We start from the raw sequence: 27,009 nt of genomic DNA on the forward strand, positions 1-27,009 counted from the left end.
GCGCTGAGGGCAGATGAAATGGATGAACATCTGCGAGGAGTGGCTGGTCCGTCGGAGTTGAATGCGCTGAGGGCAGGGACGTCCCGCGAGGCGGCTGGTGAAGACGACGACTCGGAGGTTGGTGCGACGGAAGTCGTTGGAGCTGAATGCGCTGAGGGTAGACGAAGTCGGATAAACGTCTGCGATGAGTGGCTGGTTCCTACGACAAGGACGGTGCGAAGGAAAACGCATCGTGAGCAAATAACCCCATGTGAGTGTGACGCGGAGTTTAGAAGGTGCTCCTGCTGTGATTTGTTGACTAGTTTGATTCGATTTGTTTTGAGTGGTTTGTTTTGCTCGAGTTGTTTGTTAGTTCGAGTTTGGTAGTTCGGTTTGCTTGATTTGTTTGAGTTTGATTTGTTTGTCCCTGGTCGGACGTTGACGTTCGTTGGAGTTTTGTTGGCATGTCGATCGTTTATTTGTTTATTTTTGCCTCTTGTAGTTAGTTTGATTAGTACGCTTGTGTCGTATCCGCGTAGGGCACAGTGTTCGCGGTCCTCGTAGAGCCCTGAAAAGGTCTTTGGTGGGGAATATGTTGTGTATCGGTACGCGGTAGAAAGACTTTTCATGGCTCTTTTTTGTTGTGGTCCCTTTGTTTATTTTGGTTTGTTTTGCGTTCTGCTTTTGGCTATGTTGGACTGTTTTGCTGTTTGGTTGCATGTATAGTTTGTACATGAACCAAGTAACGGTTACGTCATTGTCATGCGTTGTGTTTTGTTGCGCGCATGCTCATATGCTGCCATAAATGTTAGTCTTTTTCTTCAGTTTTCAGTTTACCTCGTCGTGTCCGGTCTTCTTGTCTGTCCGTCTCCGTCTTGTCAAGAAATTATGTAGAACTCTCAGTTCAGTTTCGTTGTTGTGTGTGGCGGGTCGGATGGGCAGGGAGGCTGGGCCCCTGACGCCTGGACAACATGTGCGCGTGCACAAAACAGTCTCTTCCCCATGTGCCCTCCATGCATGCACAATGGAGCTTGCATTTCAAATATTTTTTTAACTTTGGCAGTGCGTTCGATAACGTTAGGACAGTTTAAGTTAGGTGTTCTTCTCTTCAGGCTCATTGGGCCTGTAAAATTTCTAAAAAATAGCTTCCAAAATGTAATGCTAAACGCAGGTCCCTATTATTATGAATACGGTTCTGCTGGGCAATGATGTTTGCACCAATCTACACTCTATGCTGTCACAGCACCCACAACTGATCCTCTCTCTCCCTCTCTGATCACTATTTGATAAAGCTAATCTTTAAATCGCTGTTCCACAGGATCTCAGGTGCGAAGAAGCGATGAATCGATACATGGCATTGTGAATAAAAGAAGAACAAATTCACAGTGCACGTGAGACTCGGTTAGAAAGACTGCGTTTCCGCGTTCGTAAGAACGCCACACGTACACCCCGGGGATCATGATAAAGAAAATATGTCGTGAAAATGACAGAAGAAAACTGAAAATATTTTTCTGTATTTGTGCGGAAAATCACTCCTTGTTCGCACTACAGAATTTGGGCAAATGGTACATAAAATCGAAGAGGATCAATCAGCTGTGTAGAAGCATTGCAAGTGTAAGCTGAGCGATGAATAGTCTTGTACCAAAGTGAGTGCATGCCGTACCACGACAACATGTACATGTAGCACAAAAAATAATGTCGTGAGTGCAAGTCACACATGTTTTACACTACCAAATGCAGCCACGGACATGCATGTGCGTGTCAAAAAACTTTATAGTGCAAGTATGCATGCAATGTACACGGCAGTACGCAAAACACTGCAAGATACGGAAAATCAGAAGTCTGAGTACGCAAAACAGACTCAATTGGTGGGCAGCTCTGTACTGGCCTGTACGGAGGGAGTGAATCTCAATGTGTGCAATGCATGGACTTCGGCCGACAGTGAAAACTATGCAAGTCGTGTAGGTTTGTAGGATGAACGTGAGTCCTTTTAGACAAGCGCCTTAGTGAAGTAGCCCACCGAAAGAAGAGTACTTGACACCGCAAAGTGGAGTCTGCGCATACAACAGTGAGGGGGTAAAATTAGCTATGGCTGATTCTGCATGTGTGTCACATTACACTAGCCGATAGGCACACGTGTTGTTCCAAAAAGATGCTTACGCCAGTGTCTGAATATGTCATGTACCAGGTAATATTGTTGCGAGGATCTCACGGTGAGAGTCAGACTTGGATATGGTATCAATTAGGGGTGAAACGATTACACTTTTCAACTATCGGTTAACCTACCCTTGTATCGATTCGATTATCGATTATGATTATTGATTACTGCGTCCTAGAAATTGTCGCGCCAGACCAGCACAAAGCATGCCATGTTGAAATATACACATATACATGTACATACACACGTGCAGATAAACCGCGTACTCTACGCAATGCAGTGGCACATCACGTGCAGGTGCAGACAGTCAGTTTTTTATTTTTTCACAGCCCTACTGGAAAACATATGGACAACAAAAAGAAACGAGGAAAAGGACAAAGTACAGTATCTAGTAGTGCTGTACATGACATTTTTTGATTCTTGCAGACGTTTCTTTTTTTTAGAATCGCGTAATCGAAACAGACAGCGTAATCGAAATCGTTTCCTTGTAATGATCGATTAGACGGATAACCGATATAATCGTTTCAGCCCTAGTATCAATAGATTATCAATATCATACATCACCACCCAAATTATAATAGCCAAAGGGCCCGTTTGTGTGGTGGTGTATGATTTCGTGAGCAAGATGAAGTGGCTACAGATGTGTTTTATATAACACCCTAAGAAAAGATCATCAATACTGGGGAAAGTGATTCTGGTGGCATGTTGTATCCAGTGTGGCATGACAGAGACTCCCTCGATTTAGGCTAAGGCCTGTGGAGAATCCATGAATCAATGAATACAATACATACAGGCATCGCAACCTTCGGATTATATGCACTTTTGCTTGCCTCCTGGAGTGTGGTTGTACCTTGGTTCAGTAGACTTTATTTTTCGAATTCGTTTCTATAACATTAGGTTTCTTTGTGTTGCTGCTATGTCTTTTCATGTGTTTTACAGGATTGCCATCTGTTGATGAATACCACTCTGAGGCACTCTCACGAGCGAAGGTGTTTGAGAATCCATGTCGGAATGATGGTCGTGTTGGCCTAAAGGTGCATTACATTGCCGATGCTCGCCACCTCCACCCTGGAACATGTTCAATTTCTGTTTCGCGTATGGAAGGACCGAACAGGTTGTTTTCCTGCCTCAGTGGACCACTCAAGACTGAACAGCACTGATGGAAGAAGATTTGCCGTGAATCTCGTTCACATAATCAGCCTGTTTAATTGCTGTACTGAGGTGACTGCTTCATAACAATGACCATGCAGCATTAATTTTTGCATAGTACTTTAGTGCCCCTAAAATTGGAGAATATCGAATTTCTCTGCTAGCATTGTGATTCTTTTGTGAATAAACATCACTACTCTTTTTGAGTAGCATAGCAATGACAGAGTTGGTTTGATGTATGACAAAAATGGAGCTGCTTTTTAAACCTGTACTGTATAATCAGTACCGCCGGAAGCAGTTTTTGATCGGTCTGGTAGTTTCATGGCCTTTTATACTTTGTGTGTGATATGGCGGGTACACACGTCCTCCACAGCAGGAAACATTTGTTGGTGGCCAACAAGTTGGTCCGGTGATAACCCGACCAACCAGACCGGTTCCGGTGGGCCTGATAATTGTGGGGTTCATGAGCAGCTCAAGTACTTAGCATGGTTTTGGACATGTCCTCATTTGAAACCAACTTCACCCAAGCGTTCTCTGAGGGGACCGAGGTCTACTCTATCAGTTCATGTATTCTGTGAAGTGACATGACCATTCGTGGGGACCTTGCTCATAACTGCAAAAGTCCTTATCTGATTTTTCCGCAGCAATTGAACGTTGTACATGTGCATGTAGTGAAAGCCACATGCAAAAGGCTGTTCCATGGCACCATGCCACCAAGCTCTGGGTTCATTGGCTGAAAATATTCTTCGGCACAGTAAAGTCGTGCGCCCAAGAGCGTGGAAGCCTAGAACATCCAGCCTGGAATACTAAGAACACCACAGCCCAAATTTAAGAATTGTGGTGCTGGGTTTGTGCTGTTGTAAAACACGGGGATTGTTATTGATTGTCATGTTGTACATGTATTTGAGCTTTACCACTACATACACGTCTGTCTATACACAATACTCAATCTGCGGACAGCATGCTGTTTCGCTCATCAATGCAGCACAGAGAAAATGAGGCAGATGAATGTCCTGCTAGAGAGCATCGAATATAGGTATAGAATCATGCCTTGCAGATCTCGTTACGGCCCCTTCGATGCATGCATGTTTGAACATTAGATGGCTGTGTAGCTTCAGTTATCTCAGAATATTTATTTATCCAGCAGCAACAACGTTGGGCACCGATTAACTGACACACAACTATTCACTATAATGAGTATGCGTTGGAACACTTTACCCCGAGTCATACTATAGCAGTGAATGCCATGCATGGGTTTACCTCACAAACTGAATTTCATAATTTGACATCCAAATCACAGAAGAGTGAGTGGTGTTCCAAACTCACTCCATGTCCTGCGAGCTCCAGTAGAATACTTTAATAGAATACTTCTTATAGCACGTTCTTAGAAACAAATCGTATAGGTTTGAGGCTGTCAACCCAGAAATTTGTGATTTCACAGCCATAGATGTTACCAGTCAGGTCACTGTATACAGTAGGTATGCAGAAGAAAATAATAGTAACTCTTTGTGGAAGAGCTGTGCCAAAATGTGTACAGTACAGTAAATTAATAAAAAGTGAGAAAAGCAGTGACAAGGCTGTGCATGATGTAGATCCACCAGTAAGTACAGTGTACCAGTGAAACTGTTGGTGTAGTACCGGTATACCACTATAATGATGGCATGGCCCATGCCACTACAATCTATTTGCAGTGGGCCGCAGTAGGGCAGTGCAACGGAAAGCAGTTCAGTAGCTGTGTGCAATGTGAACATCTATGACATGCAAGTAAACTGCCATACAGCACAGTCGATTACTCTCAGCCCACATAAGTACAATGTAGGCCAATCAGTAGTATAGATACATAGAGCACACTCTGCATCATACATAGTCAGCAACAAATCTATACTGTCGATGTACTTTGCAATGATGAAATGATGGCAAGCGTGCTTGATTCATCATAATACTGCCTTGAACTTGGTTGGAAGTTAGTTGTAAGTTCAGTGGTCGGGGTAAGCAGAGCTGCTCCAGCTTTCAGAATCCTGCATGAAAAAGGCAGAAAGCAAACCATTGCCTTTGGGTTATCCGTCATAATAAAAATAAAAATAATAAAGCTAGTTTTATTGATTGCGGTTATCAAATTATTGTCTCCTCGCCGTGTGTTTAAATATTTTAAATCGAGATACACCCAGCCTCAGATAGATGTTCTGAATCTAACGCTGAAAGCACGTTTTCATTACCGTAGTGTCGCCCTTAATGTAGTTTTTCTTAGACAGTGTTTAGACAATGGCGTATGTCCTAGCGGTGTAGAAAAGCGTGTTCACCGAGCCAAGGCATACCACACGTTGAACATCGAGCGAGTGTTCATGAAGGATGAGATATTTTTCCCTACACCATTTCTTCATATTTTCATCGTTTTATTGCACATCGTCTCCACCGTTTTTACATTGCATGAATAAAGTACACAAATGTCGGTTCAGCTAGTTTTATTGATTGCGGTTATCAAATTATTGTCTCCTCGCCGTGTGTAAAAATAATAAATGTAGGTATAATAGTAGCAAGCTGACGTAAAGAGCCTGTCTTTCAATCCAATAATTCTATCCACTGCATGGACAGACCTGGTGCTTCATTCACCTCTGTTTCTTGCTTTCTCAGAAAACCTACTTCCTCCTTCTGCCATCTAGCCCATGACATACATTTTCTTTACGCCTTTTCAGCCGTGGTCGACTTTCGCCCCTCCTGTTTGATTGGCAATTGCAGTCAACCTGGGGAATACTGACCCTCAACTGTGAATGAAAAAAGTGTCGCTATTGGTGTATTGTTGTTACTCGTGAGGTTGGAAGTATGCAATCAAATGGTCACTAGATCTGAAGATTGTTATTTGCGAGTTGTTTTGTAAACCCGAGGTACATTATTCACAAGTTGGATTGTACATGCTATGGGATGTAGAATAACTAATCAAACAAGAATGGTGTAACACTGATTGAGTCCATTTCCAATTGGATGAACCTAGAGCGCATGATCCATTCCAGAAAGGCGACTTCAGTGAGTCTTGAATTGTCAGCAGCATCATACTTCCATTGAGCTTTTTTCTTTCTTTTTCGAAATGACCCTCTCTTTTCAATTCGAACGAAGGTCAACATACGATTACGGCAGGCATCCATGCACTGATCTTCACTGTATACATGTGCATGTATACTGTACTGTAGTCTGTACAGTCAACTAGTCGTGGTCCACTTGGCTTACGGTAAGTGTCACTACAAGTGCATAGTAGCCCCCCCCCCCCCCCCCGGGAGTGCGTGTGAACAGGAACTGTGAACTGGTAAAATAATTATTCGACACCTTCGTTCGTTTCGATGGAGAAGGTTCATTTGGCAAATTGAGGCCTTCGTTTCACCCCTAGCCCCAGGAGCGAAATTTTCACTCCTTGGCTGCCTGTTTGAGCCGTCCTTGTGGAAGGGTTGATTTATGCATGCTCGCATATAGACCTTATTCGATAAACGTCACGATCACGTGAACCGGGGACCAGGGAGCGGCAAGAGACCTGCACTCAGTGCACAGAGGACTCGTCGTGGGAACATAGGAACAGAAAAATACCGGTATTTTACTACTCCCTTGTACGAACTGGGCCTTTCTTGCCACTTGTTTCACGTACGCGTGCCCCAGCTTACGACAAATCCCTGGAGGCGAGTCCAAAAATCACGTATGTATCTACATATACAATGTAACCGTAACTCTACCAATGTTGTGGACGATGACCCCCCCCCCCCCCCCCTCCGGCATACAGAAAGTTGCTATGTCCTGGCCCTCATACAGCATTGCGGAAGCACTGAATCACTTCTGCAAAAAGGACTAGCCGAAAGTGGCACAACAAATTTCTATTCCCAGAAAAGCGGTGTTCCAGCCGAGTTTATCTTCTAATTAAATGGTTTTCTCGGTTGGGATTTCATACCTGACAACCATCCCGACATCGAGGGCGGTAATAGGCACCCAAAAGAGCAATAGTTCCATGCCTCACCGCGAGGTATATTTGTATACATTTTCATGCCTAGGTATGTCATTCGATCTCAGGTTTGCAAAGGTTGGCAGGTATGGGATTTGTAGAGTGACCAGTTCTGACTATTGCCACCTGCTGCGCAGAAGTGTCATTCCTACATCCTGGCTGCAAACATACCTCCCCCCCCCCCCCCCACACACGCCACCACCAACAATGTTGGATCCTATTTACAGGACCTCACTCTATATGAAAGTGTAGCAGAGGCACTGCCAAAGTATAAAAACAACATTTGAAATGCAAGCTCCATTGTGCATGCATGGAGGGCATGGGGAAGAGACTGAGAGGGTGAAAGTGAAGGAAATTTGTTCCGAAATCAAGAGAATCCGAGGAACCCTTGCTGCATTCTTCAGTTCGATAACGTCAGTGGGTGCATCTCAGATGTGTTGTGTGCCCAGACATACAAGTAGCACTAACCTGAGCATGAGAGCTGCTTGTCATCATCGTGGTCAGGAAAACGAAAGGACGAACGAAGAAGATTGCTGACCATAACGAACAACAGTGCATATCCAGACGACAGACGGCTTTCCAGAATCAGTCTGGTGCATCTTCAGGAATCTTCTTTCCTAATCGCATTCAGCAGTCAGCTTCGAGGTCAAGAGCGCGATGATATTTTCAGAAGGAATAATTTTCAATTTTTTTTAAATTTTGGGGAAGAAGCTTCCTTTCTAAAAAAAGCGTTCCTTGCTTTCACGCAAGATGCCTTGCGGGACATGTCGTCGACAGCACAGTGTCGGCAGATCCACGTTTGTAGGCTGCAGACCCGGCAGACGTTTTGATCAGCCCGGCCTGGTGGTGAGATTTTGGACCTGGGAGTACTAAAAACTGCTCGCATCCCAGGGTGCTCAGTTTCGCTCTATCCGATCGAGTAAGGCTTCCAGAAAGGCCCTCAGGTGCGCGGCCTGCGGTGCCATAATATACCTCCGGCCCTGATGCACGTGTCACTTCGACAGCGTCCCGCAACACGGGGACAGGGTCGCTTTGGCGACACCAAAATGTTGCTTCAACACAGACAACACTCAACAGTCAGTCAACAGGTAAAAATGCAATGACTACATGTATGTAATTGTTGACACAACAATCATCCGGTGGCCTGTTTGATTTCGAATGTTCAACAAGTAATAAAATAATTAGTTTGTTCTTCAGGTTCATGTGAACCGTGGCTGCTGTTACTGCTTCACTGCGATGTAGAGCATCATTAGACGTTCCCATTAGGCAGTATGAGCAAGCTGACATCCCTGTGGCGGAGTGTGACGGGACCGGGAGGTAAACTTCTGCAAATTCATGTTCTATTCTCAGGGTTTTTGTGGCTTGAACACGTTGTATTTGACTATTTCGGGGTCGTTTCGCAAATGATCTCTTTCTATACCGTTTGTCACATACATGTACCAGTGAGAACCTTGCGCTTGTGACTGTTTTCTTTCATTTTTATTCACACACGAATTCCTCAGCTAAATACACTGTAGTGAGAAACCTAATTTCTAAATCTTTCTCACATGCACTATTTATATGAATTTCCATCTACTAATACATGCATTGTGCAAACAAGTGTTAGGTACGCCAGAATGTACGCTCAATAAATCAGCATAATTTGTACAAACCAATATGCCCCATGCAAGCACACACCGCAATAGTTCTAAATCAGATGTGTTTTAAGTGGGCACCTCCGGCATACGAATCTCCTCTGCACAAACGCTGTCAGACTAAGGATTAGTACACCACCTGTTCAAATCCTCTAAAATATGTTCATCGTGATGGGGTATGCACACACACTCACACACGCGCGCGCGCGCACACACACACACACACACACACATACAATGACTGAACGAGCACCATCAAGTCTTCAAACCGGACGGCCGTAGATTCACATGCTGGTCATATTGACCATTATCAGAGCAGGTGTGTGCAATCAAAAGCCTTTTGCTTGTTTCTGGGTTTTTTTCTCTTTCTTCCTTTGTTCTCATCTCTATCGGTTCTCACCTCTGTCTTTCCTAATATTGTAGATCCGCTGAGTGAGGAGCAGTTGCGGCACTATGACCAGCAGCGTTCTGCATTGTTGAAGCGTACCTCACTGGCAGTGAAACAGGTACTACTAATCTGCCATCTTGTGCTACTGCTAATACAAACTGAAATGTTGCCACCTTCGGCGGTAATAGTACTAGAAAAAGGTGTCTGCTCCCAGTGTTGTGGGTCAGGCAAGAGGCGTGGGTCAGTCGGCAGGACGTGTGATTGCCAGCATTTGAAAGCATTAGGAGCAGCACATCAGAGATATTCTAATATGTGTGTATGCTGTTGTGCAGATCCAGCTGGATTCCTGTAACATTGAAGGAGATGAGGTCGGTCAGTCCACCCAGGTCATCAAGGATGGAGATGGCTCCAGCCAGCTGATGCATAGCTTTGAGGCCATCCTGGAACATGGCCTGATTGAAGGGTAGGTCAGATAATGTGTATGCCAGCGAGTGGCTGTGCATGTGTATATGACTGTGTTTGTACGTGTTTGGCGCGTGTGTGTGTGTGTGTGTGTGTGTGTGTGTGTGTGTGCACACGTGTTTGTACGTGCATGCATGTGGGCTTTTTTCCACTGAATTGGTACATCAATATGGATCAAACGTTTGTAGGATCATTTTCGCAGGCGCAACCTCGCCAGTCACAACTCTACAAGGGCTGTATTGCAATGTGTACCGAGTTGGTGCACCCAGCGGATCAAATGTTTTCTATTGCTGGCAACAACTTCCTTCAGGCTTGGTGATGACATTTTGTCATTCCTGTACATTGCAGAGTATTGTCTTTCGGTGGCAAGCCAAGTTTCTGGCCGCTGATTGGTCGTGTGTCTCGCAAGCAAGCTGTCCAATATTTGTCACGGTAAGCTCTCCTTTTGTTCATTGTGAGATGTGTGTGGGTGTGGGTGCGTGCGTGTGGGTGTGTTGCAGTTAGTGTTGCAGTTTTTGTTGCAAACACTTTGTACATTGATTGTTGGTGGTGGGTCGTTTACATGCTGTGTTTTCTGAGGTGTGGGGCATGCTTCAAGTTCTGAAAAATCGTCGAGAAATCCAACTTGCAGCGTATCTCGAGCGAGCATTTCATCCCTCCACTACAAACATACAAACGTGAATATGATGCGTTGCCTCCAAGGAAGGAGTACAGCTCATATAACTGGTATACGGAGGTCTTGCTTGATAGTTGTTTAAACATGTTTTATGGTTTATGGTTTATGGGTGCAGTCAGGAACACTGTTTTACAGTGTGTCCTCCGCCTTGTAACATTGCTGTCATCGTAAAAAAATAAAAAATAAAATAAAAAAGCTCATATGTGTACAGGTGCAGCTAGTACCCCATGGAATACGGGTATGACTTCTTCTTTGGTATTGTCTTTCTCCGTGTGTGTGTGTGTGTGTGTGTGTGTGTGTGTGTGTGTGTGTGTGTGTGTGTGTGTGTGTGTGTGTGTGTGTGTGTGTGTGTGTGTGCTGTTTCCCTCACCAGACTACAGCATGTAATGTCATGTAACGAGTTACGTGTGTCTTCTCTGTGTGTGTGTGCTGTTTGCCTCAACACCAGACTACAGCATGTGACATCCAGCGCTGCCCGATGTAGAGCCTGGTTACGACTGGCCGCCAACGAAAGTTCCCTGCAAAGCTACTTCCTGGTGCTGTGCAATGACAAGGATTTGCTACGGTAATACTTACGTGTACATGTACTTGTACATGTTTACACACTGTTACGTCTATCTGTGATCTGCATCAATGCATGGCGTTCTCTAGAATCCCTGGTATATGTTGCTTTTCGTATTGGCATACTTCCTAGCGGTCTGTTTTGCCAGTCACTATGAGCTCTGCTGATGTCTAGCAAAGTTGAACAGCAATCTGTCTTGAGGGTATTCACAGAATTTACTTGAGTATATTTTCACTGCTCTCATTGCATGCACATGTATATGTTACTTGCCCCATGTCTGGAACTTCGCTATCCTTGCCGAATGCTAGTATGCGTGTGGTGCATTGTTCTATAACCTGTGTGTGTGTGTGTGTGTGTGTGTGTGTGTGTGTGTGTGTGTGTGTGTGTGTGTGTGTGTGTGTGTGTGTGTGTGTGTGTGTGTGTGTAAATGTGGATACGTACATGGTGATGCGCACACGCTTGTGTACTGAGCAGGGAGTTCTATGAGGGGCACGCATTCTTGTTAGATGACGACAAGACGGCTGTTCTGTGTAATCTACTCAACGGTGTCAACACCATCTCCTTCAACCTGTGAGTTTGTGCCATGATTCCCCTTGCAGTCGTTACTTAGTGAGTACGCAATCGTGTACATGTCGTGTACATGTTCTGTCTAACTGCTTGGGCATATAGTTTAAGGCTTGCCGAACTCTATGTATAGCGGACTGATGTGCGGCACTTGTATTCCTGTCCACAACATGTGTATGTGCTTATGTGTTTGTGCGCAGAACGATAGACGATGCTGCACTGGAGTTTGGTCCCACTGCGGATGCATTACCGGCGGACAAGTTGCGCCTCACTGCCCTGCAGATGCAGTCCAACATGGGTGAGTCGTGCTGTGTGGAACAGGACTGGGCAGGTCAGATCCGGGCAGGGCAGGTCAGAGCTGGACAGGGAAGGTCAGATCCCAGCAGGGCCGGTGGCATGACAAGGTGATGCAGGCATGGCAAAGAAGTGGGGAACAAGACAGGGCAAGGGAGTACAAGGCAGGGCAAGGTGTGACTGGCAGTGTCCAGAGCGGTTTGTGAACTCCTGCTGACACCGGGATGCATGTTACCAAGAGTACATAACCAAGAGTGTGCAACTCGACGATCCCCCAGCCCATGGCGGAATTTTTTTATGACATCAGTCTTTGGCGGCGGTTTGGCTCTCTGATGCCATCATGCGTAGCCAGAGATCAAAGTACAAATAATTTGTACATTACAGCTACGGTAGTTGAAGCAGAACAACGGACGATAGATCGATGTGTCTTGAACCTGACGAACTCTCACCGTATCTACAAAACAAGCGCGGGAAAGCATACCCACTTCATCATACTTCTGCCATAGAATGACGCAATAAAAAAATTCCGCCGTGGGTGAACCCACCGCAGCTCAAGATAGGAGTTGCACACTCTTGGTTATGTACTCTTGATGTTACGAAGACGGATGTGTATGTGCCAGTGGGCTTTTACAGTTGATGTTGGTTTGATGTTGATGCTTTTACAAGTATGACACTGTGGATTCGGCTCCCGTACCCCCAGGGCTGCTTTTGCGCCAGAAGCGCTTCTGCTGGAAGGGAGGAAGTGTCTCCACTTTTTCATGTGCTTCCACTACTCACACGTTTTCCTTGTAATGTGTGTGTGTGTGTCCATGTGTAGATACATCTGGTGAGAAGGCTAAGGTGGAGGTGGATAACACGGCGAAGGCCGACCAGAGCTTGCTGCAGCAGCTACAGGATCAGCATCGTCGCGAAGAGGAGGCAACTCGTCAGCGTGAAGAAGCCCAACGTCTGAAAGAGCTGGAAGCCCTGGAGAAAGAGCGGCGTGCAGAGCAACGTCGGCAAAGAGAGCTTACTCGAGAGCGGGAAGAAGACTTGGAGAAGAAGTTAGCAAATGCACAAGAGTTGCGGCTGCAGCAGGAACGCTTGTTGATGCAGCAGCGAGAGCAGCTGGAGAAAATGCGTCAGGAAGCGAAGGCTGCCAAAGAGGCTGAGCTATTGTCGGACAGTGGTACTGGTGTGTATAAGACTTCGGCTTCACCAACATCGGTGAAAATGGTGGATGGCGGCCCTCGGCCACATCCTAGATTTGATGTGAACATGGATGATGATGATCAGGAGCTTGTGAAGCCAAAGCGCAAGTCAAAATCAAAGTCAACCACCAGATCTGTGAGTGCATCGACTGTCTCGTCTTCTTCAACTGGACATGTCAGTGCTGTTACGGGCACTGCTGCTCCGCAAGCGCTGAGTAACACTGAGTATGGCAGTAGAGATGTCAATGGCGGTGCACAGTCCTCTCAGGCCGTGCCCATTTCAGCCAATGCCAGTCCACTGCTGGGCGCGTCGTCGTCCTCCCACCGAGGAATATCGAGTAGACAATCGCCCGAGTCTCCACCGCGCAGTCTTGGTACTTGTGCCCACAGTGGTGGAGCTACTGCTACTGCTGCTGCTGCTGCTGCTGCTGCTGCTGGTTCAGATGGGCATGGTGTGTATAGGGAACAATCTGAGCAGAGTTCTGCCACCAGAGTGGCCAGTGATCGCTACGAACCACCCCACACTGATATCTACGACAATCAGTACGGCAGTGGCAGTAGCCAGCCTGGATCCGCAAGGACAAGCAAGCCTGCATCGCGCGTGGGGAGTGGACGCACATCTCCCACTCCTGGCAGCGATCCAGCTGACACTGCTTCACCTCCGCTGCAGCAGCAATGGCAGCAGCAGCGGCGGCGACAGTCCAGTGGTACCCAGGAATCACACACTAGCTCGCAGCCTGTATCCGAGCTAGACATGCCCAGCAGCAGGGAAGTATGTAATGATGAAAGCACAGAGACACAAGTAAGTGCCGTTACGAACCATGATGTAGATGATTTGCACGCCACCGCTCGCTCTCTTCTGCTCACGTCGTCAGAAGAACCACTGCACAGAAGCGCTGCTATCGCCAATGGTGAGCAAAGTGCGGCCGATGCGATCGCGTCGGATGAGACAAGTGCGATCACAGCTAGTTCAGACATGAGCGTCAACGTCACAAGCCCTGCCACCACCACCACCACTACCACTAGTAGTAGTAGTGCCGGTGCAGAAGTCAGTGCCTCTCCTGTCACCGCCGACACGTATGTATCATCATCATCATCGCCATTGCCTACTGTGACCGGCACCGTGGACGAGAGTCAAGAAGCGTATGATGACTTCTTGGCACGTCTTATGCGCGGCTCAGCTCAACCGGTCGTGAACTCTAGCTCCGATGATGAGGATTACGACCCTAAAGAAGGAGATAGTCAGGCAGGACACCTGAGTGCTGCTGCTGCTGCATCGAAGGGTCCACTGTGGTTCGAGGCGTCCGTGCGTAGTGAAGTCCTAGCCATGTCACCGCCCTCGGCCATGCACGATGCCATTGCCAGGAGTCGCTCTAGGGAAATCCCCGGCCGTGCCAGCGAGGAGCTGACGGGACTGGAAAGTATAATGGGTACGACGGTGGGCAGTTATGTGTACGTTGACCCGGTTGTTCGTAGTGGTCAGAGGAAACCAACCGTGGGTGCAGCTGCTTCAGATAGTGCGCTAGTCAACAGACTCCAACCAGGTGCCGCAATCAATACAGCTTCTCCAATTGCCGAGGCAGAGTCGGATGCAGAAGATGAAGCAACGGACTCTTCAGCGGACGATGCCAGTAGCTCGAGCGAATACAGCGGTTCAGATGGGGAGGACGATGACGAGGTGCTCGAGTCTCGATCGAACGGAATTCGGAGCGATGCTATTCCCGCCACCCCGCAAGCGCCATCCAGAGGGAACACTTCAAGCTCGGTGACAAGTTTGTCGGGGAGTAACAACACTATGTCACCACCTGTACTTGTACCTACGAGCAGCGGTCGTTCACAATGGCATGGTGTGGAGGAGTCCAGTATACCGGGCCCAGCGAGTACTACAGAAGGTGGCTCACCGCCGGAAGAGGGCGAAGAGTTCGTCATGCTCTCTCTGGTCGACGTCAACGATGACCATTTTGCGCAGCCAGAGGTGGGTGTGCGCATGTGTACATGTTGCAGTGTGCGTGTGTGTACGTACATGCGTGAGAGACAGACGGGCAGACAGGCAGAGCAGTGTACCGAGTCAGTAAGTCTGTCTGTCGCTGTCAGTGTGCCAATTGGCAGAAGTACAAATGGGCTCATTTTTGTTTCCATGAATCATTATTTGTTCATTTATAGCGATGATAAAATAAGACCTCACACGGAAAGTTGGGTGTGGTCCTCGAAAGAGTGCTCAATGCACCGGGGTGCAGAGCTTCATACAAAAGGAATAGAATGGGGTACGGAGCTTGGGTTGGCGGTGATTCTATTCGCTGCCCTCTCTGTCTGCGTGAGAAGCTGGAGATCTTGCATGCTGACAGAAGAGTGAACATCAACAAGCGATCGGAGCTAGTGGCCAAGTGCAGACATGAGAATAAATTCTACCTATCTAACTTCACACCTCCAGTTACATAAACCAGGATTACACCTGATGTCTGGTGCTAATCTTGCAAGTACATGCATAGAATCACCGCTTGACCTTATTTGCGCTTAAATTCTCTGATTCCACTAGCACCTTACCACACTATATCAAGAACAGTCATTGAGTTTTTGTAATCATTGCTGTCTGATGATCGCCACCGGCGTGAAACTCGGAGTCACAGCCAACCCAAACTCCGTACCCCATTCTATTCCTTTTGTAAAATAAGACCTCAGTTCTCATAGAGCCATTGCATATTGAATCCTTGCTGTTATCACCTGTGCTCTATTCAACATGACATTGTCTGTCTTGTACTGTGTTCTAGGAACTTGGTGAGCATGCTACCATAGCCGATGTGGAAATAGCCATTGAAGTCAAGAAGAAGCGAATCCAGACCTGCGAGGAGAGCGAGAAGGAAGTGCTCGTTGCCGAGATCGTTCAGCTCCGTCTCCGCTTGCTGCAGCTTGTGGTGAGCGAGTTGTGTGTATGTGGGGGGGGGGGGGGATGTGTATGTGTATGTGTGGGGGGGGGCATGTGTATGTGTGGGGGGGGGCATGTGTATGTGTGTGTGGGGGGGGGGGGGGGGGGGGATGTGTATGTGTGTGTGGGGGGGGGGGGGGGGGATGTGTATGTGTATGTGTGTGGGGGGGGGGGGGGTGTATGTGTATGTGTGGGGGGGGCATGTGTATATGTGTGTGTGTGTGGGGGGGGGGGGGTATGTGTGTGTGTGGGGGGGGGGGGGGGTGTATGTGGGGGGGGGGGGGGCATGTGTTCATGTATGTATGATGCTATTAGGTTATACAATTTTAAATACCAGTACTGACATGAATTCCACTAGTATTACTAGTACACTGCAGTTCATGTGATGGTGGGCTGCTCAAGTTTTCTGAATGACCGAGGGTTGTGCCGCAACCTGTGTACAATGATATTTGTATCTTTTCTCTTTGTTTAGGAATCATCAAGCTCCAACGAGCAGCAGAAGCTAATCCTTGGCCACCGGTTTGTGCGCAAGACCAAGAAGCCTGGCTCTAAGAGCACGTGTGACCGGTGCGGTGCTGTGATTTGGAGGATGGTGCAGATCTGGTACCGCTGTGCAGGTCAGTCTAGTACTGCAGTTCAGTGCATGTATGAACTACCCTGGATACAGCATGCTATGGGACATAAACTACCCTGGATACAGCATGCTATGGGACATGAACTACCCTGGATACAGCATGCTATGGGACATGAAGTACCCTGGATACAGCATGCTATGGGACATGAAGTACCCTGGATACAGCATGCTATGGGACATGAAGTACCCTGGATACAGCATGCTATGGGACATGAACTACCCTGGATACAGCATGCTATGGGACATGAACTACCCTGGATACAGCATGCTATGGGACATGAAGTACCCTGGATACAGCATGCTATGGGACATGAACTACCCTGGATACAGCATGCTATGGGACATGAACTACCCTGGATACAGCATGCTATGGGACATGAACTACCCTGGATACAGCATGCTATGGGACATGAACTACCCTGGATACAGCATGCTATGGGACATGAAGTACCCTGGATACAGCATGCTATGGGACATGAACTACCCTGGATACAGCATGCTATGGGACATGAACTACCCTGGATACAGCATGCTATGGGACATGAAGTACCCTGGATACAGCATGCTATGGGACATGAACTACCCTGGATACAGCATGCTATGGGACATGAACTACCCTGGATACAGCATGCTACGGGACATGAAGTACTATCCTTGACGACCCTGCATTTTGCTACTAGTATACGAGCCATTTGACTTTGGATGTACAGTGCATCTGTTATAAAGTACAGATGTGTACAGCCCTTGGTGGTGCATGTGTGTGTGTGTGTGTATGTGTGTGTGTGTGTGTGTGTGTGTGTGTGTGTGTGTGTAGGTGTGTGTGTGTGTGTGTGTGTGTGTGTGTGTGTGTGTGTGTATGTGTGTGTGTGTGTGTGTGTGTGTGTGTGTCTGTGTGTGTGTGTGTGTGTGTGTGTGTGTGTGTCTGTGTGTGTGTGTGTGTCTGTGTGTCTGTGTGTCTGTGTGTCTGTGTGTGTGTGTGTCTGTGTCTGTGTGTGTGTGTCTGTGTGTGTGTGTCTGTGTGTGTGTGTGTGTGTGTGTGTGTGTGTGTGTGTGTGTGTCTGTGTGTCTGTGTGTGTGGTGTGTGTGTGTGTGTGTCTGTCTGTCTGTGTGTGTGAACTCTGTATTTTGGCTGACTTGTGACTATGTGCTGTCTCTATGTGCTGTCTCTATGTGCAGAATGCCATTACAATTGCCATGCTAAGTGCTTGGGTGATGTCAGCCGTTCGTGTGTACAGGAAGGAGTGGACAGAACACCGTTGATCAAGGTCAGTCTCTTACCATACTCACTACTGACTGTTACCATACTCACTACTGGCACTAACGTTACAGACTGTTACCATACTCACACAACAGACTGTTGGAGAGTTTGTTCCAAAGGAAGGATCCACGAGCGGGATTCGACCCAGCACCCCTGTCTTTCCGGAACAGTGCCCTACCGATTAGGCTACCGGGGATCACACACACTCATGGCTCCTTCTTGCAACAGGTTGTTGAACTTCTACCATGCCTTGGTTGTCAGCTTGACATTGTGCTCTTCGCCGGGGGTTCACTATGATGGCTAGACTAGCGCATCGTATTTCCCGAGTTTATGTCAGCCTGTTATGCACCAAACATCTAATTCCAAAACAGAATTTAACTATATGAATGTGTGTGTGTGTGTGTGTGTGCGCGCGCGCGTGCGCTTGCGTGTGTTTATGCTACTGCTGCTGTTTCCTCTGTACAGTCCCGCACGTTCATCACTGAGATCTGTCCCGAGCGAGGTCTTGGAGAGCAGCAGTACATGTGTTTTGAGTGCCGGCGTAGGATTGCCTTCTCTCCACGTAAGAATACCTTGTGTGCCACTATCTGTTGGGATTTTAGAACTTCGATCTGTCTGTCTTATCTATGTGTCATCTTCATTCATTCTTTCTTTTTCCATGTATCATGCTGCCTGGTTTACTTGCTTTGCTTGATATCCTGGTGTTAAAATTTAGATCACTGTGTTTCTGCTTACACATTCAAACGTATGCGTGTGTGTGTGTGTGTGTGTGTGTGTGTGTGTGTGTGTGTGTGTGTGTGTGCACGTACATAGGTCGTAATCACTTGGAAGCACGTCTGTGTGACTACACGGGCAAGTACTACTGTCCGTTCTGTCACTGGAACGACACGGCTGTCATACCGGCACGTGTCATTCACAACTGGGATTTTGAGCATCGCAAGGTATGTGCACGCTTGTCAAAACCTTTTTACAGTTTTAACTGCTTCGTATAGTTTGCCGTGTTTGGCTATCAGTGCCTATCACCCTTCATTTCACATTCATTTGTTATTGGCAGTCGCTTGACGAGTCAGGAAATGTTGAATAAATACAATACAATATCTTCACCGCTGACACTCTTTTCTGCTATAATTGTCTCATGTCTATACAGCATCATTCTTGTTTTGCGTCCGAGTGATACAGCCCGTATGCTGTGTTCTCTCAGTGTGTTGTCAGTTTTCTCATGAGGTTTTTCTTGTCCCGGTTGTGTGCTTTCTGCACTCTATGCAGGTATGTCGCTCCTCTCTGGAAGTGCTCACGCTGACGTCCAAGCGTGCGTGCCTGTCAGTCGGCGATGTAAACTCCATGCTCTATAATTACGTTGGTGACCTCAGCACTGTCAAGGTACTAAAGCCTTTCTCCATGGGGCACGTGTTTGTGTGTGTGTGTGTGTGTTTGTGTGTGTGTGTGTTTGTGTGTGTGTGTGTGTGTGTGTGTGTGTCCCAGCACAAGTTCCTATGTCTAACATAGCTGTTCGCTATCATCGCTTCCGCGATGGGCAGGTCTGAGGTCTGAGGTGTGTGTGTGTGTGTGTGTGTGTGTGCGTGCGTGCGTGCGTGTGTGCACATGTATATGCATGTGCATGCGCGTGTGCGTGTGCATGCAAGGATGTGTGTGCATATATTGTGTCACACTGTGTGTTTGTGTAGGGTATGTTTGTTCGAGCAATTCGATCTTTTGTGTAGCCTGTCACATAAACCTCCACTCATGGCATGAACATTTTTCCCCGGGCCTACACAGTGATGGCAAAACTCAGTTTGCATCGGATCCAGCACACAATGCAGTTGTATGCGTCACCAGTTTTGGCCTCTTCAGGAGCTGCTGCTGTTATTCTCTTGTAGAGAGACACTGCACACTGCATGCTTGCCCAAACCACCAGTGGTTGAAAATAAGGCCGGAACGATGAGTGCTCAATGTCGCAAACATGCTCCTCATTGGATCGTCTATTCTCCTTCTCTTGCGTTGTGTAGCAAGCAGCAATGGAAGTAGCACGGTTTGAGGGAGCATGGGAAATGAAAACCTCGCCATTAAGATAGGTGCGTTCAAACAGGCAGAGTTCTATTCCCTAGTAAATTAAGAATAAAAATAAAAAATACGGAAACGTTGAGGGCTACACACTTTAGCATATGAGCAGTGAGGTTGCACATCTCAGTGTGCTGCAATGATGGAAGCTCACAGGTCAGGCATGAGAAGGCATGCGCAACGGTCAACATGGCTCCGCAGCTCCATGAAGACGGCAGGCGCTGGGGTTGCCAGCCATACCACAGGTAGATTCCATCACTTGAAGGAAGAAAGGGAAGAGGCTCATTTTTCCTACGCTAGTGCAATGAACCGGTGCAGCTCTGCGTCCACAGAGGAGATTAGAAACAGCTCGAATATGACCAGCTGCATATCAGCTGTGGCCCTGGCCTGCTCCTTGGCAGGTGATGGCATCGTGTGTGCATGTGGGCGCATTTGAGCGGAAGGTAGCGAACATTATGGTCAGCACTTCTCTTTTTTCATGTCTAGGTAGCGTGGCCGAGTGGTCTAAGGCGCTGGATTTAGGCTCCAGTCTCTCCGGAGGCGTGGGTTCGAATCCCACCGCTGCCACTAGCTTTCTTTTTTTCTTTCTTTTTTCTCTCGACAAAGTCCCTGGGTATCCCGGAGAGAGCTCTTGACTTTTTTCTCTGTACTCTAATGGTACGATCGCATAATAATATGCTAATTAATTTGACCATATCCTAAAGTACCCAATAATCAATAAGCTTGAAAGTGCCACGTCACAGCCAGCAGGGAGTCATGACAACGCTGACTTTTGGGTCCGCGTGCGCCCAGTTTTTGTATGGATCCATACACGTTTGGGTGATTTTCCTTCACTCCTGGTACAGATACACAGTTACACAGCTGTGTGCAACACGAGGGGCCTAGCCACTACATACTCTACTTCGCTATGGTAAAATAAAAGTTAAAAATAATGATAATACCGTAAAGTACCGTTGATCCCCCCCACGCCATGTCGCTTCCCAGCTGGGTTTTCGGCAGGGGGCGGGAATTAGATCAAGGTTGTCAAGTGCAGTACGATGTACAACAACGTAGAAGTTCAGACTCAATGTGCTGGATTGTGCACATTTTGATCCTGGATTGGCAAGTATTGTGTACAGCAGTGCATGCGTCGGTTCAACATCGTATTTTCGTTGTATACGCCGAAGTCGTTTGACAGGTAGAAAATCGACAGGGGGTGGGAATTAGAGAGGGGGCGGATCAACGGTACTTTACGGTAATAATAATAATGGATGGTATGGGCAGAGTGGATCCAGAAGTCGTTATTTGTCGTAATTTGTTGACTTCTGACATCATCACTTTCAAGCCCTGTTTGTGCCGTGACCTGGCCTGGACAGCATAGTTCTGTGAACTGCTCCACAACCCGTAGCTGACTACCAGCACTCAGTCTTATTATTATTATGCTTCAGTGAAATTCGGCTATCGCAGCCTTTCCCAACGTGCTGGGATTTGTCACGTCTGTCTGCCGATCGCAATGAGTTCAAGGCTTCAAGCCAATCACTTTTGTGGGGAGTGGAGTAGCGGATATACCGGTAGCACACAATTTGAAACCATTCTGTACAGCTAAGAAAGGTGTTGCTTCTCACACGTGAATCTGCGAGTAGAAGGACACGCAAACACAGTGATATGTGTATGAACAAGAGGACATGAAACCAAGAGTTCAGCGTATGACTTGCAAAATTCCTAGATCACATCATAGTTGGTGCCGGTATGCGGCGGGAATTTGCATAGCGCGTACAGCTGAGCTGCAGCCGTGCATGTGCAGCATGGAGATGCGTTTGTATGCACTACATCACTGACATGATGCAATGCAGGAATTTCTTCGGAACAGCACGCCATTTGAGCTGCACGTCCTTGGTTTCATGCTCCCTTGGTTCGAATCAATCCCAACGGATCATGCAGTGGATTTACCCAGGGCGGGCAACTGTTATCGCATCGTTTTCTTGCAGAAGCACATGTATGATCAAGCCCGTGTGATTTTCACACTTCTCATGTAGACACCGTGTCAGTCCATTGCGTTCAGGATACGTGGAGTTACCGTCCGCTGTCCTAGTCCGACTAACTACTGTAGCTGTGTGTTGCACACGTTCTTTGCGCTTCTGATCTCTGGCTACGCATGATGGCGTGAGTGATCTCTGGCTACGCATGATGGCGTGAGTGAGCCTAGTGGCCGCAAAAGACCGATCAGAAGTCATCAAATAATTGTGCTGGGGCCTGAGAGATCGCTGAGTTGCAAACTCTTGGTTGCGAAGGGAGAACTTACTTGTATGACATAAGCAAGAGTGCATTTTACTCTTGCTTATGTCATGTAGTAGCTCGGTGCTACGCTGGTGCAGGCTCATGCATCATGTACCCATCTACATTGTATTTGTGAAATGGACTTAGTACCGTATGTCTAGTCTACATGTCCACATTGTCATAGTGAACTAACTGTAGGTGTTGTTTTTTTTGTCTTGTCTTTGTTTCTTATACATGTATTAGCAACTGCGTGAAGAGATCCTCATCATGAAGGAGTACTTTGTCAAGTGCCCGCAAGCCAGGAAAGAGAAACTGTTGCGACAGGTAAGTCACTGAGCAATCAATACACACTTGTATACAGTGGTTTCACATCAGATTGTCAGGTGACTAAATTTGTGTAGAAAGTGTGTGATCATGGAACGTTTACTGTGGAACCAACATGGCTGACATCATGTGACCCATAGATGCAGGGGTTGAGTGGAGTTGGAAGCAACATGGCGGCCCTATATGGTCATGTGATAGATATGAAACCACTCTTTACCCTGCTTTGCAATGCCGGAGTTGGTTACATCGATCCTACTTGTCAAAATACTTCAACGAAATCACGGTTCGCATAAGACTCAGTAAGACAGAATTTTCCACATCCGTAAGGAACGTCACCACCCTCAAAAATCCAACTCTCTTCTCCATTCTCTTTCTCAACTTTTGCCTATTATGGTAAGCTGTACTTGAAAACCTATCACTTCAACCAGTGGGGAGTGTGGAAGAAACAGTAGTAGTACAGCTCTAGGACTTATACAGCCTCTTTTACGGGCAAAATAAATAAACACAATGAATATTTTTTCCCATGTGTTCCAAAAAACTTCAACTCAAAGTTCTAGAAAGAAAAAACGCAAAAACAAAACCACAACAGCATAATAATGTATATACCTACTTAAGTAAACAGCAGCAAGCTCAACTATAAGTCAATAATCCAGTCACTGATACCGCTCGTGCACACTAAACCTGGGCCTCTACCACTGCCAGCGCAGCAGAGGTATCACCCACAGCCAAGGCAGACTGGCTAGAGAGCCTTCTGCACCCTCGGAGGCACATGATGCAGGACCGCAAGAGGGAGAAAGCGATCCTGCATCTGATGAAAGCCATCACATGCGAGTACTGCTCCCCTCTCTTGGCCGCCAACAGAGAGGCCACTCGTTTGTAGAGGGCTGTTGCTGCCTTGCCCATGGCTCTACTCGCAGACATCACAGCCGGAACAAAAGTGGCATGCTCCACTTGTCTCACTCTCTCTCTTCGTAGTGCCTTCTTTTCTCTCTTTCGTGTCGATGATACACAGTGCTACGTGGTGCAGACTGATTTGAGTGATAATAAGGATTAAAAAACCCGGACATCAATAAGGGTTCGCTCAAATCGACTGCCCCACAAACCACTGGCAGCGACATCAAGGCGTGCATGATCCTCCACGTTGGCCGTTCGGTATTGCAATTGCTCACCGGTCAGTGGCTGCAGCGTAGGCTCAGTGGACACATTGCTACAGACTTGGTGTAGGAGCTGTGCGGTAGTGTCACGGATGGCATTGTGCCGTATGGTGGGAAACCCTCCATGAGGGCAGGATAGTGAATGAGAAACACTCACCTCTTGGCCACATGAACAATGAGTCGGTATTCTCGCCGGCGTCCATCCATAGCGGAGACACAGCCCGCCCCAGAACTCTTGATTCGTGACGCTGAAGCCGTATTTCTTCAGCGGACGACATGTTAGCCAGCCAGAAGAACCCTTTTCTCTAGCAATATCAATGACGTTACGCAGACTCGCAGATGCATTCTGGACCACGTCCTCCATTGCCGCTGCCTGCGCTTGATGGGACTCTGCCTTGACTTCCGCCTTCATCTTGCGTATCTTAGTTACACAATCGTCAAGTGCAGTGTCACCAGACAGAATCTTGCTGGTGAGGGGCTCGGTAATGCGAACTGACGAGTTGTATTGCCCACATATGGACATAGGGCTCGTGATACCCAAGCCACTCAAACGGCACGGGAGTGCGAACACGTGCATGAGATCCCCACCAGGAGGCGAGCGGCAGGTCAACGCTGGAATCAGTTTTGTTCTAATGGCACCTTCACGTGGCTCCAGCAGGTGCGCGGGGATGTTCATGGTTCTGCAGAGAAAGGAAAGGAAAGGAAGGCCCTCTCAGTCCTGATACAAATGCTGAGTAGGCTGCCTGGGGCTGAGTCTGTGCAATAGTTGCAAGCCGATTGACCTCATGCACCCAGGTCTCTACCTTTCGTTGGATACCATATTTCCCCGAATATAAGTCGCACCTTTTTATACTAAACTTCAGGGCAAAGACGGAGGTGCAACTTACTATCGAGAGTGACATCCTACTTATATGCATGACTGTATTGAAACAATGTCGTTCAAACCTCAATGTGGGGGTGCGACTTATAGTCGAGTGCGCCATACAATCGGGGAAATATGGTAAGTCTAGCTCTAGGAGTAGGTGTTCACATGTACTAGTATATGCAGAGAAGGTAGTTATTACTTGGTAGAGCTATAAAAAAATTGGAAGCGAGTACACACTGTTGACCTCCTACAAGTTGTCATGTTGTGTGGTGACTGGTGATGTCTGCAGCACTCATACTTTCTATACATGTATTATTTGTCTCCTACGTAGATTATTTGTTGAAGGAAGTTATTCTGTGTTGTGTGATGTGATTCTCTGCTGCTGTGTGTTTGATTGTCACCGGTCCTTGGTGTTGTGTAGCTTGACAATCGCCAACACTATGTGGAGACATCTCACCTGTTCAGTCTCACTGAGTTTCTGGAGCTGAACAATGGCACCCTACTGCCATCACTGCAGCATATCAGCAGTAACTTCATCATGCATATCAAAGTGGATTGTGAGGTGAGCCACAACTACCGTACTTTACCGACTCCGGTTTTATGTCGACCCCCCCCCCCCCCCCCATACTTGAGACCTCAATTTACCGGTTCAAGGGCAGCTAGCCCCCCCCCCCCCCCCCGGCTGTAAGTCGAGCACCCACATTTTAGTTCGGTTATTAGGTTGTAAAAGGCTTACTTATAACCAGTAGAATACGGTACGTCTGTACCAATGATGACATGCTTGCCTTGTGAAATGGGCCTGGTACACACTTCAGTCTGGACAATCACAATCGGTCTGGCACTATGTATTTTGAAATCAAGATGTGCTCTCGTTGCTATAGTGTATTCTGAGTGTTTCTTTTGGTGGTGTTGTTAGTTGGAAAGGTCCTTTGTGGTGCGGTCACTTCCACCAGCTACATTGCCCTGGCTCGTCCAATCCTCTTGTGTCAGATACAGTCTCCAACCTCTACACAATCAGTTCGATTCAATGATTTCCATCAAACGCTCTGAGCCCGACACAATGGTGTCACTCATCCCGTTCGTCTGCCAGTGTGGATAGAGAGGTCTTCCTGTTCTGTGTGTGTGTGTCGACATGATGTGTTGTGGTGTGCACTGCTGTGCACTGCGTAGATCTGTCAAGAGCAAGGCTACACATGTACGCTGTGCCATTCCGAGGAGATGATCTTTCACTTTGACAGCCACTGCACAACGTGTAGCAAGTGCAACACTCTCTATCACAGGTAGGAACCTTGAAAGGCTGTGTGCGTGCCATGCCTACACTAATGCGAGTAGCCTGATGCTATTGCTCATCTTCTGTCATAGTGCTGGTGTGTGTGTGTGTGTGTGCGTGCGTGCGTGCGTGCGTGCGTGTGTGTGTACATGTGCCGTGCTTGTGTGTAAGTGTGTTGCAAGGTGTGAAGTCCACCAGGCTGGGTAAGTTGTGTTGTGTTGTGTTAGATATGAGGTTGTATGCTGCTTGTATTCTGCCTGTTCTCTACCCTCCACTTGTGCAGGGCATGCTTCCAAAACGGCACCAGATGCCAGAAATGCAACAAGGAGAACACTAGGTGATTGTGCAATGATTGCGCAATGGTACGCCTAGTCTGTTTCTCCAGGGTGGTGGCTTTTGGAGCTCGGAGCATTCGCAACCATGCACGCCACGCTGTCATATTGTGCATACCAAGTCTTTACTCTAATGTTGAATTCCGGCGCATGACTTCATGGAGAAAACAAATATTTCCAGCTTTCCAGCTCAAATTTCAGATAACATGTTTAAAAAAGTACAAAACCTAATTTGACTTTTTCTCACGAAATATTCTTTGCTACGAAAGCATCGCTAGAATCCCCATGAAAACATTGCAACTTTGCCACGAAAGGTTGCGCATTATAAATATAGCAGCGGCCGGTGGACATAAAATACTAGTGATTCAAATCTCCCTCATCCAGTTCAACTTCTTATCAACTCAACGCTTATTTTTATAACCCCACGAGATTTTGCACGCTCATGTTATGTGTCACTTTTTTTAACTTTTTTTCTAGCATTTCTCTACACTTTTAGGCTGATTTTAGGCTTTCTACTCCTCGCTATATTAATGCTTATCATTTGCCAGTTTGCTGGCTACGTGAAGTAGGCAGCGGAAGTCATTGGCTATGTCCGGAAACATGGAACACATCGTCCTCTCTCACGTGCACGTGGCCTCTTGCTTAGCAGAGGTTTGCAAGACGGTCCAAGATGGTCCCCATAATCATTGTATACGGCAGTGTTATAGGCTATCGTTCTCGCGCGGATTTTGGCTGGCAGTGTCTACCAGATGCCCAGCCCCGTTTCCGATAGCGTGGTGTTTGACATAACGGTAGGCTGCCTGCAAGAGCGGATGTCACTGGGCAGTGTGCCCTGGTCATTTCCATCTCATCCTGTCGATATTTTCGGCTTCTTCTGTGTTTCCACCAGCAAAGGTTGCA

The 27,009-nt window shown here is 47.2% G+C and overlaps 1 protein-coding gene and 1 non-coding gene across 2 annotated transcripts; both read left to right on the forward strand.

Moving 5' to 3' along the window:
• Positions 1 to 8,410: 8,410 nt before the first annotated feature.
• On the forward strand, positions 8,411 to 26,715 carry LOC135813842 (nuclear pore complex protein DDB_G0274915-like). The gene is made up of 18 exons (XM_065326861.1): positions 8,411 to 8,582; positions 9,323 to 9,405; positions 9,620 to 9,750; positions 10,098 to 10,181; positions 10,874 to 10,990; positions 11,462 to 11,557; positions 11,752 to 11,849; positions 12,663 to 15,010; positions 15,804 to 15,947; positions 16,431 to 16,575; positions 17,769 to 17,857; positions 18,316 to 18,412; positions 18,664 to 18,791; positions 19,117 to 19,230; positions 22,408 to 22,488; positions 24,929 to 25,069; positions 25,678 to 25,787; positions 26,061 to 26,715. The coding sequence occupies exons 1-18, from the start codon at positions 8,537 to 8,539 to the stop codon at positions 26,116 to 26,118; spliced, it is 4,110 nt and encodes a 1,369-aa protein (XP_065182933.1). The 5' UTR covers positions 8,411 to 8,536; the 3' UTR covers positions 26,119 to 26,715.
• On the forward strand, positions 20,394 to 20,475 carry Trnal-uag (transfer RNA leucine (anticodon UAG)). The gene has a single exon. It is a non-coding gene; the product is annotated as a tRNA-Leu (tRNA).
• Positions 26,716 to 27,009: the final 294 nt, after the last annotated feature.

The sequence above is a fragment of the Sycon ciliatum genome, chromosome 4, assembly GCF_964019385.1.
Source record: "Sycon ciliatum chromosome 4, ocSycCili1.1, whole genome shotgun sequence".
In the NCBI taxonomy this organism is placed as follows: domain Eukaryota; kingdom Metazoa; phylum Porifera; class Calcarea; order Leucosolenida; family Sycettidae; genus Sycon; species Sycon ciliatum.